The sequence below is a fragment of the Mesocricetus auratus genome, unplaced genomic scaffold (assembly GCF_017639785.1).
Source record: "Mesocricetus auratus isolate SY011 unplaced genomic scaffold, BCM_Maur_2.0 Super-Scaffold_100676, whole genome shotgun sequence".
NCBI classification, from domain to species: domain Eukaryota; kingdom Metazoa; phylum Chordata; class Mammalia; order Rodentia; family Cricetidae; genus Mesocricetus; species Mesocricetus auratus.
In genome coordinates, this window is record NW_024429266.1 from 102643679 (window position 1) to 102656372 (window position 12694).

Below are 12694 nucleotides of genomic sequence, written 5' to 3' on the forward strand. Positions count from 1 at the left end.
AGAGCCTGCCCTGGGGATCCCAGAATCCCTGAGCAAAACATGTCCTGAAGAGGGACTGCAGAAACAGGGATTCCAATGGTAGATTAGTGGGGAACTTCCAGGTCTGGTGTGTGTGTGTGTGTGTGTGTGTGTGTGTGTGTGTGTGTGTTGGGAGGATGGGGCTTGGAAACTTGTCACAAAAGGCACATACATGAGTTCTATTCCATCCTGGCCTTTTTTTTTTTTTTTTTTTTTTTTTTTTGGTTTTTCGAGACAGGGTTTCTCTGTGGCATTAGATGCTGTCCTGGAACTCACTTTGTAGACCAGGCTGGCCTCGAACTCACAGAGATCCACCTGCCTCTGCCTCCCGAGTGCTGGGATTAAAGGCGTGCGCCACCACCGCCCGGCATCCTGGCCTTTCTTGCCCAAGTAACATTGCCTATCTTTAGAGTCCTCCAGTCCGTGTACAGAGGAACCTGTTAGAATCCATGTGCTCTGGGCGGATCTCTGTGAGTTCGAGGCCAGCCTGGTCTACAAGAGCTAGTTCCAGGCCACAGAGAAACCCTGTCTCAAAAAAAAAAAAAAAAAAAAAAAAGAATCCATGTGCTCTGGGGTCCTGCACGCCTTGCTCTAGACCCAGCAAATGAAAACCAAACAAACTGCTCGGTGTGGTGGCTATGCCCTCCCCCAAGAACACCTTGTGATGGGGGCAGCGAAACACAGTTCCCAGAGTTCTGGAAGGGACTCCCAGAGGATGGAAAGCTAGGCCGGGTGACTTGAACTTCAGCTTTTTTTTCTGATACAGGGTTTCCTCAGGCTGACCTCGAACTCTCCTCTATGTAGCGGAGGATGACCTTGAATGTCGGGTCCTCCTGCCTCAGCGTCCTGAGTGCTGGGAGAACAGACCTGCACCACCACATCTGGCCTACGACTTTTTTCTTTCTTTTTTCTTTTTTTTTTTTTTTTTTTTTTTTGAGGCAGGTCTCACTCTACAGCCTAGGCTGGCCTAGAACTCGCAGCAACCCTCCTGCCTCAGCGTCCCGAGTGCTGAGATGCCAGGCGCGGCGCAGACCGGCCCTTAGCTCCAGTTGGCACAGGGCGGGGCCGCAGAGGGTCCGGCGCGCGCTCTGGGGGTTCCCTTCCCGATGCGGGTGGCGGGGGCGGGACCCTAGGGATCCGCGGCAGAGTCTGCGCGAGTCAGGCCGGGGCGGGGCTCGGCTGAGGCTTGGAGGGTCCGGGGCGCGGCGGGAGGGGGCGCCCGCGACCCTCCAAGGCGCTCCAGCGGGGACAAAGGCGAGGGGAGCCCCCGCGCCCGGGGAGCCCGGGAGAGCGCCTTGCGCAGTGCACAGTCCCGGGCATCTGTCCCGCGCCGCGACCGCCTCCCGCCGCCTGGTTTCTCGGCGCCCGCGGTCTCCGGCGGGGGCCGCGCAGAGGCGGGGCGGCGGGATCTCCAAGCGCGCGGTGCTCCGCCCGCTCGGCGGCGGAGGCGGAGGCGGAGACGGCGGGGCCAGGCGGCGGCCGGAGAGCGAGCGAGCGAGCGAGCGCGGCGGCAGCACCGGGGCCATGGCGCCCGCGCAGCGCCCGCTGCTGCCGCTGCTGCTGCTGCTGCTGCCGCTGCGGACGCGCAACGAAGATCCGGCCCGCGCCAACGCTGACCGCTACGCAGTCTACTGGAACCGCAGCAACCCCAGGTGAGCTCGGAGGGGGAACCCCCGGGGACCCCAAGAGGCCCCAGTCCTGGGGATTGCAGCGCACGGACCTCCCCCTGAACTTCAGGGGTGCCTAGTATTCCCTCCAGGGCTCCTGGACTTCAGGGGAAGCCCTCTGCACCCTCAGACGCTGGAGTTCCTTCGCTGGACTTGCACGGGGGAGACACCCTTGAACCCCTGGCCTCTTGGAGGAGGGAGCATCCTGGAGGGCTGAGAATTTGGTGGAGATCCCTGGGGACTTCCCTTACACCTGGGGAATCCACGGACGCAGATCTTTTGGGACAGGTTCCGAGAGTCCTATCTATGGGTCCCCGGATGAACTTGGGAAGTTGTAACGTCCCCTCTCTACCCCTCCGTTCGCTCCAAGGGGTGCTCCAATTCCCCAGACACTTTAGAGGAACAGGGGGGACCCCAGGCACCAAAGAGGGAGAGGTCAGTTTGAGGGGTGCAACCTGGGCATATTGTTTTCCACGTTTTTTAGCTGCTGGGGAAACTGGGGTGCAGGAGGGGGTGCAAGGAGGTGCTGCCTCAAGGTCATGGCCAGAGACTAGGAGCTGGGACTGGAGACCCTGGCGGCTGAGTGCCCAGGCTGCCACGCCCAGCAGAGGCACCCTGTGGGTCAGACCCTGCCAGACACCGAGTAGAAGCAGGGACACAGCAGAAACCTCGGTTACAGGCTGAGCGAGAAAAGTTTGGTGGCCACTGACCACATCCCGAGCAGTGTAGAGCCTTCTGCGTTATTACAGGGTCTCAGAGGTGGGTGTCGTCTAGAGGGTTTTCTGGAGACCGGCTTTGGGCTTTTTGAGACTTGGGTGCAGTGTAGTGCTGGTCGGTGAGGAACTAATCCGGCTGCATCAACCAGGATGCCCTCTTGATCCAAGCATGGAAAGTTCCATAAAGGCTGTGGGACGAGGACCACCAGTGTCTCTCCATGGGGGTGGGAGCTCCCTGACTGTCCCCTGCCATCAGGGCAGGACTGTGGGGTCTGGTCCCCTAGGGCTGAGGGCAGGAACCTCGGGGCCTTGCAGGACCCCGCGGGGCCCCCCCTCCACGCCTGCCCGCTATGCTGGTCACATGTGGGTTTGATTAAGACTCAGTGGCCGCGCAGGGAGCCGGGTGAACTGCGCTTCCTTGGCCTAAGTTTTCTGGTTTTAGCTTGCAGAGTGTCTCTGTCCCCAGCGTAGTCTGTCCTTTGTCTGGCAAAAAACAAGAGAATGGAGGAGACATGGGGACGAAGAGAAGGGGTCATGGCTGCCCCTGATGTCCCCACTTACCATGGGGACACAGGGCTGCAGGCTGGAACCCTGGCTCAGGAAGGAAAGAGGTATCCGCCATCGCCACCAGGGTCCAGTTCAGGCTGGCCACCTCCTGTTGCTGTGTGTTGGGACAGGCTGCCCGAGGGATAGCCAGCTAGAGGGGTCACAGAGCCAACCCGAGAGAGACAGAGAGAGAGAGAGAGTGTGTGTGTGTGTGTGTGTAGAGATTCTCGGGGATCCCTCTCTATTCCTCGGGTTCTTTTCTGTGGGTGACCCTGCTGGGCATCCCACAGCCGGGCCTGAGGACAGATAATCGCCGTGTTCCAAAGCCTTGTCATTGACACAGCAAGTGGGGGTCTCCACTGCTGTAGGGTCTTAACATTCAACGGGGGTTGATGGGTGGTTTGCACAGGAACAATTTCAGGCTGGCATCCGAGGGGACTTGGTTTGGGGGTACAGTCTGGGGAGCTGGCAAGATGGACATCCCAGCCTGGCGTGTGACACAGGATTGGGGGCTGAATAAGACAGAGGCACTGAGGGGGCGCTGGGACCCTGAGCACGAGTGTGGGTCACACACAAAAGACACTGAACAGAAGTGGGGGAGGGGCAGACCTGTCCCAGAGTACCCATGTCCACGTAGGACATGACACTTGTGTGTCTAGGAGGACACGGACACACACACCCACACACACACCAGCCACGCTCTCTGCTACCCGGCCAGTCATACCTGCCCAAAGGTGGTCATGTGATGGTTTCCTGATGGCAGTGGCTTTTCAGGGAAGCCTGGACACCCACAATGGGGCTTATGGATGGATCCCTGCACCCAATTGCCCAGGCACCCCCAAAAGCCCCCGTCCCACTTGCTGGACACCTGCCCTGACCTCTGGGGGTCTCTAGACCTGTTTCTAGCGGTCTCCTGCTTGCCGGGGCTTGCCGGGACACCCCACCCTGGGCATGAACCACTCAGCCGTTCCGTGGCCTAGCTGCGGCTCGTGGCTTTTGTCCAGCAGCTCCTGCACCTGTGTTCACAGAGTCTGCAGTGGCCTGTGGCTTTGCATGTGTCTGCGTGTTCTCAGCAACGGGGGAACCCGGGATATGTGTCTGCATGGAGCTAGCTGCCGCAGTGTGTGTGTATGTGATACAGCTGGGGTGATTTCACGTGTGCATGTGCATGTGCGTGTGTGTGTGATACAGCTGGGGTGATTTCACATGTGCGTGTGTGTGTGTGTGAGACAGCTGGGGTGATTTCACGTGTGCATGTGTGTGTGTGTGATACAGCTGGGGTGATTTCACGTGTGCATATGCGTGTGTGTGTGATACAGCTGGGGTGATTTCACATGTGCGTGTGTGTGTGTGTGTGATACAGCTGGGGTGATTTCACGTGTGCATGTGTGTGTGTGTGATACAGCTGGGGTGATTTCACGTGTGCGTGTGTGTGTGTGTGTGTGAGACAGCTGGGGTGATTTCACGTGTGCATGTGTGTGTGTGTGTGATACAGCTGGGGTGATTTCACGTGTGCATGTGTGTGTGTGTGTGATACAGCTGGGGTGATTTCACGTGTGCATGTGTGTGTGTGTGTGATACAGCTGGGGTGATTTCATGTGTGCATGTGTGTGTGTGTGTGTGATACAGCTGGGGTGATTTCACGTGTGCATGTGTGTGTGTGTGTGATACAGCTGGGGTGGTTTCATGTGTGCATGTGTGTGTGTGTGTGTGATACAGCTGGGGTGATTTCACGTGTGCATGTGTGTGTGTGATACAGCTGGGGTGATTTCACGTGTGCATGTGTATGGGTAATTGTGCAAGGGAGCGTGTATGCGCAGGCTAGAGTACGGGTGCACACACAGGTCTGTGTCGGGATGTGAGCCTCACCCATGTGTGTCCGGCTGTGTGGTGTGTGCCGAGGGCTACTGTGGGGACAGCTCTGTCCACCCGGGGTCGCCCACAGAAGCGGCCTTACCAGTTGCCGGTCGTCCCTGCAGACAGGCCATGAGGATCCAAAGCAAATGTCACACGAGATGCCCATTGCCTCCAGATATCACCTGCCTCTGAGACATTGCTGAGCCTGGCCAGGCTCTAGGAATGGGGCTATCTGGTGTCGCCTGCCAGGTGACCTCCATGTGGGCAGTAATGCTGTCTGTCACTCACTGGCCCAGGCCTGATGTCTGAGGCAGGTGCCTTCTCTGTAGCAGAGTGTGGCTGGATCCTGTCTCTGGCTCTGCCAGCCTCACTCTGCCTGAAGAGGACCTGGTCATGTGTTAGTCTTTGTGTTTTGCAAGAGATTGTGCTCCACCAGGCAGTGGTGGCGCACGCCTTTAACGCCAGCCGAGGCAGAGGCAGGTGGATCTCCGTGAGTTTGAGATCAGCCTGGTCTACAGAGCGAGTTCCAGGACAGTCAGGGCTACACAGAGAAACCCTGTCTCTAAAAACAAAAAGAGAGAGATTGTCCTCCAAGACTAGGGTGCTCGGAGTGCTAGGCAAGGGCCAGAGGGTTTGGATCTGAAGGCTTGGTGCTTGGCAGACCTTAGGGGAGTGGAGAACTATTGAGCACCTGTGTGGATCTGAAGAATGAAGAGGCGCTCGAGGTGCTCAGAGGGAAACTGAGGCCACTGCCAGAGAGAAGATGAGTGCCTTTGGTAGCGGATGACCCAGAAGGAGCCATCTGCTAACTGGGCATGAAGCTGAGGCAGAGGGATTGCTGTAAGTTCAGACTAGCCTGACCTACATGAAACCTTGCTTCCAAATAAACAAACAAACAAGTAAAAGGTCTGGGTCTGGGCTCAGCGGGAAGAGCCCTCCCAGTGGACAGAAAGCCCTGGGTTCCGTCCTGGAGCCATGGAAACCACGCGTGACGGTGAAGGCCCACCATCCCAACCCTGGAGAAGTGGTGGAAGGGAGTGCAGGGTCATCTTCAACTAGAGCGAGTTCGAGACCAGCCTGGGCTACATGAGGCCGTGTCTCTTCATGCAGGCATGCAGGTTTGACCCCTAGTCTCTCTTGCAGGCCTCTGGCACCCAGCACCTGTCCTTGCGGGTTTGCAGGAGACCTCATGGGTCCCTGTGTGTTGTCCTCGTGGGCAGGAGACATGCCAGCATCATCCCAATATGGTCTCTAAGACCTCTCCCTGTGTCGTTGTGTCTAAAGTGAACACTGGATAGTCATGGTTCCTGCTGGACTATGGGTCCCCATGTGCCTCTCACCTGGGTCCCCAGGAGAGGAGCTGGCAAGACCAAGGCCTCACTCAGTGTGAGAGGTCTCTGGGCGGTCATTAACCCCTTAGTGAATGGGTCTCCCGCCCTCTGCCTGCTTTTCTATGTCTCTAGACAGTGGGAAGATTCAGGTTTTGTTTTAGGGGTGGGCCCCCCTTTCCCAACACCCTTGCAGACACCAGCCAGTGCAAGGGTACGGTGCTGGCTCCTGGCTACTCATCTGCTTGGAACCAGGAATGCCAACACAGCAAGACTGGTGCAAATTTAGAGCCAAAGAGAGAGAAAAAGTGGAACACTTCACAGAATACGATACGGTAGGGGTGCCCCTGGAGTCCTCACCCCGCCCACCCTGGAGCTGCTCCCTGATGATCCCAAAGGCTTTTACAAAATTCACTTGTTCAAGCAACAAGCATCGATTGAGCACCACTGTATGCGGGGTCTGGGCTGGCCACAGTTGCAGAACAGGACACAGAAAACAGCTGTGGTTAATGGCAGGTGCCCCAGGGCCGAAGGACTGCTCTGGGCATGTGCAAAGTCCCTCAGGAGGAGACGGGACTATGGAGTGGGCGAGCCAGGGACGCGGGACCAAGGAGTTGCGTCCGGAGAGACCACGGGTCCTGTTGAGGTGCCAGGGAAAGATGGATGGTGTTGGACCTCTGAGTCTGGGGTCTGGTTTTTATTCAGAGCAGCTGGCGCAGATCTGGGGAGACCGTGAGTTGGCAGATTTTTTTCTATGGTCTCCTGAGGCCCACTGTCTGTAATTCTGTTAGTCCGTTTAGTCCGCGAGCAGTGAGTGTTGAGGGGCATCTGAGTGGGTAAGACAGTTTGCTGTTCACACAGGAAGACCCAAGTTCAAATCCCCAGAACCCATAGAAAGGCTGGGCCTGTCTCTGAGCCTCTGTAACCCAGTACTGTCTTAGGGCCCTGTCTCAGGAACAAGGGGGGAGGTAGCGTCCTTATCTGCATGTGCAGACAAACGGACGAGAAAATCTGGGGAGATGGCTCTCTAGATAAAGTGCCTCGGGAGCATCAGGACCCGAGTTTGATACCAACACCCACAGCAGGTGTGGTGGTGTGGGGGGAGGGGCTCCAAACGCTAAGGTGCAGACTGAGAGAGATGCCCTGCAGGTTCCCTTGGAACCTGTCACCCGCCATGGGGGATACACAGTGGATATACCTCTCCTGTTGCCGAGGATTACGCCTGAATGTGTGGGAAACTGGGGTTCCAAGAATCTGCCAAAGCCAGGCGGAGTGGCGCAGCCTTTAATCCCAGCACTCGGGAGGCAGAGGCAGGCAGGTCTCTGTGAGTTTGAGGCCAGGCTGGTTTACAAGAACTAATTCCAGTGCAGCCTCCAAAGCCACAGAGAAACCCAGTCTCGGAAAAAAAAAAAAAGAGTCTGTCGAGTCCACGGTTGAGCCATGCGGTGTGCGTGTTTTACGCTCCGGCCTCTCGGCTGCTGGGGCAGAAGCCTGGGAGCAGCAAGAGTAGCCTTCCCTGCTATGGTTCTTGATGGGGTCTCCTGTAGCCCAGGCTAGCCCTGGGCTGTCTGTGTGGCTGAAGATGACCTTGAGCCCCAGGACCGTCAGCCACCGCAGTGCTGTGCAGTGACCCCCCTCCAGGATGCACCTCCCTGTAGGGAGCTAGGCCTCAGTTTCCCCAGCTGTACTGGGAGGTGAAGGAGCCTCAGGCAGTCCCTCCCACTCCTAGCTACCAGGCTTTTATATGCTAATAAAGGTTCTCACAGGGCCCCCTCTGCCCCTCTCGGCTGGCAGCCTCTACATGACAGGGACCCCGGGGGACGCTCGGGGAGATCTGAGGGTTCCTGCTGCCATAGCCTGAGGCAGAGATGGGAGGGAACTGCTGTCCAACCCCACAGGCTAACCTCTGTCCTCTATGACACAGCTGGGTCAGGCCGGTCCCCCCAGAGGACAGTTGGGGCCGGCAGGGTGATTGCCTGGGCTGAGGCTGAAGGCAGGGCTGGGGTGGGGGAAATTCGATTGGCTGGGAGCCAGGGAACCCGAAAGAGAGAGAGATTGTGCAGCACTGTGGCTGTCCCTCATCCCCAGAGTCAGGAAGGTGGGGGCAAGAGGATTGGGAGTTCGAGGTTATCCTCGGCTACTTTGGGAGTTCAAAGCCAGCCTGGGTTACAAGAGATTCTGTCTCAAGAAGTTGTAAGAAGATGGCAAGGAACACCCTAGGGTCATCCAGTGTAGACGACTCACTTGATCTCTAGGTGCCTGCAAGATGGTTCAACCCTGCAGGAGGCCAGGAGGGGATCGGGTGCCCTTCCCTTCCAACCCTGCCTCCCTGCAGGGAAACCGAGGCTGAAGTTGGTGCCGGGCAGGGGTGGCGGGGATGGGGACCTTGCCAGTCTGTCTCGGCGCTGTCTGCTGACCAGCCCTCCCCCTGCAGGTTTCAGGTGGGCACCCTGGGAGACGGTGGCGGCTACACGGTGGAGGTAAGCATCAATGACTATCTGGACATCTACTGCCCGCACTACGGGGCCCCGCTGCCCCCGGCCGAGCGCATGGAGCGGTACATCCTGTACATGGTGAACGGCGAGGGTCATGCGTCCTGCGACCACCGGCACCGAGGCTTCAAGCGCTGGGAATGCAACCGGCCCGCAGCACCCGGGGGGCCCCTCAAGTTCTCAGAGAAGTTCCAACTCTTCACCCCCTTTTCCCTGGGCTTTGAGTTCCGTCCCGGCCACGAGTACTACTACATCTGTGAGTAGCCTAGGCTAGCACGTGGGGAAAATGAGGCAGACAGAGCCCTCCCGACTTTGTCCAACCCCACCGACCCACGACCCTGGGAGGAGGAGGAGGACGAGAGGGAGGGACCCCCATTTCTGAACTGTCTCCCAAGAGAGCCCAGTGGGGAGCAGGGGCTCCCCGCTGTGTCAAATTAAACGCACCAAACCCCATTTCTTCTTTCTGCTTTTAATTCAGAGAAGTGGGAGGGGGTGGGCAGGAGGTGTTTACAATGAAATCCTGGAATATGAGAAAAAAACGTTATTTTTCTTTTCCGATTGGGAATCCTAGAAAGATAACGAGCGTAATGGTTCCTTCCATCTCCGAGACAAGTGTTAATTTTTACTTAGTGCCTTTTAATCTTCCCGTCCCAGCTTGGGGATGGGTGCCGGTGGCTGAGCTGGTGTCCCCACACCAAGAGTAAGGGCTCCAGGTCTCCCCAGTCCAGGCTCCCATGCCAGCTGCCGGGAGCCACCCTCAATAGCCCAGGATAGCCTCAAACTCCACAGGGAGCTGAGGAGGACCTTGAACCCTGTCCCTCCACCTCTGCCAGGACGGCCGTGTGCACACTCAGGTATGAGGTATGAGTTGTGTATGTTTTTGTGTTAATGTCCATGCCCAGGCGCCCGGAGGCTGGCGCTGCGCCGTCCTCCCTGTTTTCAGTGTCTCTCACTGGGCCGGGAGTGTGGCAGTGAGCCAGGCCCCTCCCTGCGTGCGTGTGCCGTGGGTCCAAATCCGGCGCCCGTACTTGCTGTACCCACTGAGCCACCTGACCTCCTCGGCCCTTTGTTTCCACGCCTTTAATCCCAGCACTGGGAGGCAGAGCCAAGGGGAGCTCAGTGAGTTTCCAGCTAGCTTGGTCTAAAAGAGTTCCAGGACAGCCAGGGCTGCAAAAGGAGGCCCTGTCTCAAATCAATAAAGGAGTAAAATAAATGAAAGCTCACCTTGTCACTGGGTGAAACATAACTCAGCCTTTGGAGTCAGGCTTGGATGGAGGAAACAGAAGAGACTTCCAGAACACCTAGGGCATTGTGTCTTGGGTTTTGACACATGGTGAGGAGTTTTATGGGTTGGGTCAGCAGTGTGGAGAAGGGAGCATGGAGCCCCCAGGAGGTCGCCCTCTCTTCCAGCTGCCACGCCGCCCAACCTCGTGGACCGGCCCTGCCTGAGGCTGAAAGTCTACGTGCGTCCAACCAGTGAGTGTCTTTAAGGGCATGGGAAGCACCCAGGTCCCCTCACCCCGCCTTTGACCCTATAAGTGGTCCAAAGAACTGGGCGTCACAGAGTCCCGTCCCAGCCCCCCCAAGCCTGGGACCTTGGAGAGTGCCCAGCCCAATGCAACCTGGCTGACGGCTTTGTGGCCTGTGTCCCCACAGATGAGACCCTGTACGAGGCGCCGGAGCCCATCTTCACCAGTAACAGCTCCTGCAGTGGCCTGGGCGGCTGCCACCTCTTCCTTACCACGGTCCCCGTATTGTGGACTCTCCTGGGCTCCTAGTGTCAGGACAAGGACATCAGCCCCACCCGGACCTCCCGACTCGTCCCTCGGACCCACCTCGGCCACCTCTGAGACAAAAATTCTTGCTGCTTCTCTTTCATGGTGCTGTCCCAACAGAGGAGGCCGCCCACCCACCGCGGGTCCGATGCCCGAGGAGGAGACCCAGCTGAGCCACTTTCTCCGTGGCTGTCAGGGAGCTCAAGGCCTCCCAGCGTTGGTTTAGTTCTGGAAGACTTGAGTGCCGTCTTTTAATTTATTCCCTGATATTGGTGGTGACATTGGGACAAGCCAGCAGGGTGAGTGGGCCAAGGATCTCCAGCCACTCCTCCCTGTGCCGCTATCTGGGTCCAGATGGAGCCCGCCACAGACTTGTCTGACCCAGAGGGTGCATGGTGCCAGCCTCTCGCTGGGGCGCCGGGGGCTCGGCCCCCTCTGGCAGCCTCTGCGGAGCCCTCCTCAGCATCTCAGCCCTTCAGCCCTGCGATCCACCCCGCCACCCAGGCCCCTCCACCAGGCACAACCGGCTCCAGGGCCTGGGAGACGTTTTATTTCTGTAAATAGAAGCCAGCAAATGTGTACTGTGATTTATTTTAATGTATTCTTCAGGACAGAATGGACGTTCTTTTAAAAAAATTTTTTCCAGACCTTCAATTCGAAGGGACTTTTATTTTGGTTGGGGAGAAGTGGGGTGGACTTTTTAGGATAGAAACAACACTTCGCAATAAACTCATTTTTTGTCCTTGTCCATTGGAGCCCTCCCCCTCGATCACATGACCTAGTAATGTTTGTAAGGAAAAAAAAAAGGACGGACTGAAAAGGAAGGGAGCTACCTACCAAAAATACCGGAAGAGCGCAGGACCCAGTGAAACTGGCCACACACGTTTCTACGGGTTTCTACCCACCTTTCCTCTCTCTGTTTTATATCTATTCTATATAAATATATATTGTGGATGGCCGCCATGGCAAGGGGTGGCTGGGGGGCTTTTGTAGGGGGGGCCAGGAGGATGGGTGGCCCTGCCCCCTCATCAATCAGCTTTGAAGTCTGTATTTTTTATAATAAAATGGTCAATCTGTAAGGTGTGGGTCTCCCTCTGTTAGGGGCGTGTAAGAATTTGGGACAGTTGTGGGGGCTCTGTGGATCCCTTGCTTGGGGACACAGACCCTGCTGCTTCCTGTCTGATCTCAGGGTACTGGGGCATCTGCAGGTAGGAGCCCAGCTTCCTAGGGATCACCCTGATTCTCTGAGAAAAGCCTGGCCTGATGGTGCTCGCCTGTCACGGCCGCACAGAGAGGTGGAGGACCAAGCTTGGTGTACACAGGCAAACAAAAGACTGCCTCTCCAGGGTGGGGGGAGCCTGACACTGAGACGGCCTCTGACCTCTACACACAGGTGTGTGTGCACACGCACGCACACATCTCCATCACCAGGCTACATTTATGTGACTCAGTTTCCCCGTGTGACTCGGGTGTGTGGGAGCCATGGTGATGTTCATCTGTCTCTTTGTTGGGAAGGGAGGCCCGGGGTTCCCCAACTCAGCTCCACTTGGGATTGCCAACAGTTGTTGGTGACAGGTGACCTGACAGAGGACCTGGGATCCCGTTGGTGGCCCCTTGCCGTCGGCGACTGCATTCGGGCACAATTAGCTGAGAGGCAACACTCCGAGCCCATTAATTCAGTCGCGCTGGGCCCTGCAACGGGGGCTGCGTCCTAATGAGGCCAGTGCACCATACAAAGGGCCTTGTGTCCCAGCCAGCCCTGCCTAGCAGAAGGCGGGCCAACCGGCAGACACTGCTTTGGGGAGGCATGGCTGCACTGAGCATGAGCTCAGAAGCACCCCCATCCAGACACCCCCACCCGGACCAGGGTGCTGCGGCTGCGGCAGTCGGTGGGCGGTAGAGAAATGACTCCAGCAATGAGTCAGGGTTGGTGGCCAGCACTCAGGAGGTAGAGGCAGGAGGATCTCTGGGTCGAAGGCCAGCCTGGGCTACAGTGTAAGCCTCCGTAGAAGGGAGGAGAAAAGACTGAGGGCCCCAGCGATGACTTGGTGGGTAAGCCCGCGGCACACTGAGGACCCACGTTCAGGCCCCAGGATCCATGGGAAAAGCTGGAGGCTGGGACCTGGACACAGCCATCCAAGTGGCGCAGATGAAGCCTAGAGCCGGCTGCTCATGCCGCTGTCCAGCCTGGGACGGTGCTGGTGCACCTAAGGCCGGACACTCAGCACATCCACGCCAGGCTCCCTGAGCTGTGACGTCCCCATCCGGTGCACCCCACCCCAGGCGGAGCCCTGC

At 57.7% G+C, this 12694-nt stretch overlaps 1 protein-coding gene across 1 annotated transcript; it reads left to right on the top strand.

Moving 5' to 3' along the window:
* Window positions 1-1150: 1150 nt before the first annotated feature.
* Efna2 (ephrin A2) lies at window positions 1151-11478 on the top strand. The gene is made up of 4 exons (XM_005083318.4): window positions 1151-1670; window positions 8567-8880; window positions 10035-10100; window positions 10281-11478. The coding sequence occupies exons 1-4, from the start codon at window positions 1543-1545 to the stop codon at window positions 10400-10402; spliced, it is 630 nt and encodes a 209-aa protein (XP_005083375.1). The 5' UTR covers window positions 1151-1542; the 3' UTR covers window positions 10403-11478.
* Window positions 11479-12694: the final 1216 nt, after the last annotated feature.